The 5,021-nt window shown below is 36.3% G+C and overlaps 1 protein-coding gene across 1 annotated transcript in view; it reads right to left on the bottom strand.

The window, feature by feature from the left end:
• The window catches only part of EPS15 (epidermal growth factor receptor pathway substrate 15), a 166,378-nt gene that overhangs the window by 28,913 nt on the left and 132,444 nt on the right, over nucleotides 1–5,021 (bottom strand). The window contains exons 19-20 of the mRNA XM_012811472.2: nucleotides 2,931–2,966; nucleotides 1,815–1,951 (exon numbers count right to left, since the gene is read on the bottom strand). Of these exons, the coding sequence (XP_012666926.2) occupies nucleotides 1,815–1,951; nucleotides 2,931–2,966 (173 nt within the window). The remainder of the gene's footprint in view (nucleotides 1–1,814; nucleotides 1,952–2,930; nucleotides 2,967–5,021) is intronic.

Genomic DNA, 5,021 nt, shown 5'->3' with positions numbered 1-5,021 from the left:
CACTTGAGCCACAGGGCACTGAGCCCAAAACCATTCTTAATTAATGAAATTGGATCTTGGATACATGGAGGTTTGTTAAAATATGTCATTACATTACTCTGTTTTGAGTATTTTTAAATATCCATAATAAAGATTTTTTTAAAAGCCTCCAGATGATAAATAACTTAGCTATATGATCTCGAGCATGTAAATTAATTTTCCTGAGTTCTAATCCCCCTACCTTTTTTTTAGAGACAAAGTTTCACTCTGTGGCCCAGGCTAGAGTGCAATAGCATCACCCTACTCACAGCAACCTCAAGTGATCCTCCTGCCTAGGAGGTAGCTTGGACTACAGGTGCCCACCATAATATCCAGCTAATTTTTTCTATTTTTAGTAGAGATGGGGGTCTCACTCTTGCTCTGGCTGATCTCAAATTCCTAGGCTCAAGGGATCTTCCTTCCTCAGCCTCCCAGAGTGTTAGGATTCTGGCATAAGCCACCATGTCCAGAAGTGTCTTTATTTTTATTTATTTCTTTTATTGTTGGGGATTCATTGAGGGTACAAAGAACCAGGTTACACTGATTGCATTTGTTAGGCAAAGATCCTCTTATAATTGTGTCCTGTCCCCAAAAGGCATGTCACACACTGTGACCCCCCCCCCACTCCCCTTCCTCCTTCCCTCTCTGCTCTTCCCTTCCCCAACCCCTTCCCTCCTTCTGCTTCTCTGCTCTTCCTTTACTCTACTCCTCCCTCCTTCCCTTTCTCTGTTCTCCCCAGCCCTACCCCTCACCATGTACTAGGTCATTAATTGTCCTCATATCAGAATGGAGTACTAGGATCATTGCTTCTCCATTCCTGTGATTCTTTACTAAGAATAATATGTTCCACTTCCATCAAGTTAATACAAAGGATCTAAGTGTCCTTATTTTTAAAACAGGGAAATCAATACTTTCACAAAGTGGATGTGAAGATTAGAAACAATGAATGTAAAACACACAGATTTACCAGGATCGTGTTATTAAATAGTGAGTGCTATTGTGGGTAGACAGCATTCTCAAGAGAGTCTGACATTTAGGGAAATTTATACTTTATAAGATTAACATTTCAGATGTGTCTACAAAATAACACAAAATAATTTTATTTTCTAAGACATCATTGCTGCTCCTTTTAAAAAGTAATTTTCACTATTTTAATAATGCACCAAACGTTTCAGAAAAGCTTTAGTAGCTTATGGATTTCTGATTATTTTAAATATTCTCAATAGGATAAGATTTGGTACACTGAAAGATGGACTTCACTTTTGAGCACCATAAGTTATTCTGGTTAATTCCAATGGGTGATCAAACTATGAAATGCCAGTCTGAACCAAAAACTAGATGACATGGTATGAGATTCAAATTCTTATGTGGACCATTACTATGTAGAATTTCTCTAAATGAGGATTTTTTGACCATTATACTTCAAGAAACTCACTTAGGACACTTACTATCCATTTAACAGTTTTTAATCAGCCAGGCATGGTGCCTCATGCCTGTAATCCTAGTACTCTGGAGGCCAAGGAAGAAGGTTACCTCGAGCTCAGGAGTTTGAGACCAGCCTGAGCAAGAGTGAGATCCTGTCTCTACTAAAAACAGAAAAAAAGTTGGGCATTGTGACAAGCAACTGTAGTCCCACCTACTTGGGAGGCTGAGGCAAGAGGATCACTTGCGCCCCAAGGGTTTGAGGTTGCTGTGAGTTATGAAGCCACAGCACTCTACCCAGGGTGACAGAGTGAGACTCAACCCAGGGTGACAAAATGACAGCTCAACAAAAAAAAAGCTTTTAATCCTCTCACCGATGTATTACTGCTGTTGCTGGCTGCACTGAAAGGGTCAGTGCTTGAAGTGGCAAAAGGATCAGTGGAAGACTGGCTGAAGAAACAGTCAGATGCAAACGGATCTGAACCTTTGAAAGGATCACCACCAAATGGATCTAAAAAAATAAAGCACAAATACAAGACACTTAAAAAAATTATTGCACTACATTCTCTACCACCTGAAGGCATAATCACTGCCTTAAAAGATATTTTGAATTTATGCAGAATCTAAGTTAGGTACTTAATTAACAGATTCCTTTGTGATTTTGATAAAAGATACAGAGCTTTTACCTAATAAAATTATTTTTTAAATTAGCATATAATTGCAAAGATTTCAATTTTATATCTCTTTATTCTATGCTATCATAATTAAATAAAACAAATTTTTAAATGTATTTTTGTTTCTGAGCTCATGGGTAATAGCCAATAGCTATACTAAGCAATTTAGAACAGGTTTAGAAAGCAAAACTGAATAGTAAACAAGATTGGCTTATTTCTAATGAAAACTACCACAGAAGGAATATCTTTAGAAACCTGACATTTAATAATTCTTCACGAGGTTTCCTTTTCCCTCATTCACCTGAATGGGCTGTAATTTTAACAAACAAAACAATGTTCTAAACTCTGTACTACTGCAGATCATTATGGTCACATAGCCTTTAGTTAATAAGAAGAAACCAAAATAAATACCAGGGGTACCAAAAAAATGTATACACATTTTAAGAGCTATTATCTGGGTATTACTTTCGAAGCTGAACTGAATTACAGTAGCAATATGTAATATGACATTTGCTCAAAAGAAGGTGCTAATCACATGAACGCTAGCATCACCATGTGGCAGGCATGGACAGGATAGCTTTCTCCTCTTAAAAAGCATGTACATTTATTGGGCACTCTCATACTACTAAAAGCACAAAAGGCTAAACACTAACATTTTTACAAAAGTAGTTTCTTAAGCAAATTCAAAAGAATATACCACTTTCTCTCTGAAAATGCCAGGCACATATAGCATCTCTCTCATTTCTAAATACAAAATAACTTTATAATTAAGCAGAATTGAATTAAAGCTAAGATGTAACTCAATAATATACTGACCAATTTTCCCAAAAGGATCATCTTTGAAAGGATCACCTGTGATAAAATAAATAAGCAGGAATTAAAAATAGCAATCTTTACTGCTGTGATATTATTATTTAAAGGGTAACTTTAAAACAAAAGCAAAGTAATATCTCTTAGGACACCATGGCTGACACCTGGAATTCTAGCACTCTGGGAGGCCGAGGTGGGAAGATTGCTTGAGCTCAGGAGTTCTAGGTCAGCCTAAGCAAGAGCAAGACCCTCTCTCTACTAAACCCAGAAAAACTAGCCAGGCAGTGTGGTGGGTGTTTGTAGTCCTGGGTGCTTGGGAGGCTGAGACAGGAGGACTGCTTGGGCCCCGGAGTTTGAGGTTGCTATGAGCTATGACACCACTGCACTCTATCTGGAGTGATAAAGTGAGACGCTATCTAAGAAAAACAACAACAACAAAAAACCTCTTAGAAGAAGAACACATAGGAGTAAAGCTTTGTGATTTTGGATTAGATAATGATTTCTTCGTATGACACCAAACATAAGTGACAGAACAAAGGAGGTAAGCTGGACTTCCCCCAAATTAAAAACTCTTGTGCTTAATTGTACACCATCAAGAACATGAAAAGGCAACCCAGAATGTAAGAAAATATTCGCAAATTATGTATTTGATAAGGTAATTGTATTCAGAGTATGTAAAGAACTTTTATAAGCCAATAACAAAACAACCCAATTTTAAAAAATGGGCAAAATGATTTGAAAAAACATTTCTCCAAAGAAGGAATATAAATAGCCAATAAACATATAAAAGGATCCTCAACATTAGTCACTAGGCAAATACAAACAGACTCAAAAGCAGATACCATTTCATCATAACCACTAGGATGAATGTAATTAAAATGACAGATAATAACAAGTGTTGGCAAGGAAAGGACAAACTGAAAACCAAATACAGTGCTGGTAGGAATGTAAAATGGTGTAGCCTCTTAGGAAAAACAGTCTGACACTTCTTCAACTGATTAAACACAGAGGTATCCTCAATTAAACATGGTTACCATAGGACCTATATACCCAGGAGAAATAAAAACATATATACGCACAAATACTTCTACACAAATGTTTATATAGCAGCACTATTTGTGCGTGAAAATAACCCAAATCTCCATCAACCAATGAATAAGTAAAATGTGATATGTCCATCTAATGAAATATTACTTGTCAATAAAAAGGAATAAAATCCTGAAACATACAACATGGGTGAACCTTGAAGATACTATGTTAAGTGAAAAAAGGCAAAAGTGAGAGAATATATACTTTATAATTTCATGAACAGGCAAATCTACAGAGACAGAAAGCAGATTAGTGACTGCCTCGGGCTGGGGGTTTGGGGGCTGGGACTTGATTTCTACTGGGCATGGAGCTTCTGCATGGAGTGATGAAAAATGTTCCAAAATTAGATTGTGGTAATGACTATAAACTCTGTGGCTATACCAAAAACTATTAAATTGTACCCTTTAAATGTATGATTTCTGTGTCTTTCAGCACTTTACATATCACAACAAAGTAATTTTTTTTAACAAAACAATTTTTAAAAAAAGAGTTATAATATCTGGGTTCATTTCTGCCCAAACCCTAAGCAAGTTATTTTGTCTGTGTGGCTTAGTTTCCCATCTTTAAAATGATCAAGTGGCCAGTTTCATAAAGTATTTTGGAAATAAAATAAAATATGCATAAAGCTTTGGCACAAGCAATATTTAACATAATTTACAGTGACACCATCATGCATTTTAATTGATCAGACTTTGTTTCTTCAAAAGACTTAAGGGGAGGCAGCAGACTGCTAATGCTGCTACAGCTTCCACTGTTTTAAAAGCAGTTTGGCATTTTTAGTAAATAACTGTTGGTTGACTTAAGAGTACACATAGTAGAAAAGGTGCCCATTTCTTCTACTGGTCTATAACATCTCTTTCCTTTGGTCCTATCTGAAGAAATATACTCTTTTAAGTAGGTGCTCCTAGGCATAATCTAAGGCTTAGTACCAGGATTGGTTGCCTATGGAAGATAAATACTAGAAAATCTAAACACATATAAACCCTCACTTTCATTTCTTTTTTTGTG

This window comes from Otolemur garnettii, unplaced genomic scaffold (genome assembly GCF_000181295.1).
Source record: "Otolemur garnettii isolate 467f Iridium unplaced genomic scaffold, OtoGar3 scaffold00159, whole genome shotgun sequence".
Classification (NCBI taxonomy): domain Eukaryota; kingdom Metazoa; phylum Chordata; class Mammalia; order Primates; family Galagidae; genus Otolemur; species Otolemur garnettii.
Note: the sequence above shows the minus strand (reverse complement) of the source record. Positions and strands in the feature narration are given on the sequence as shown.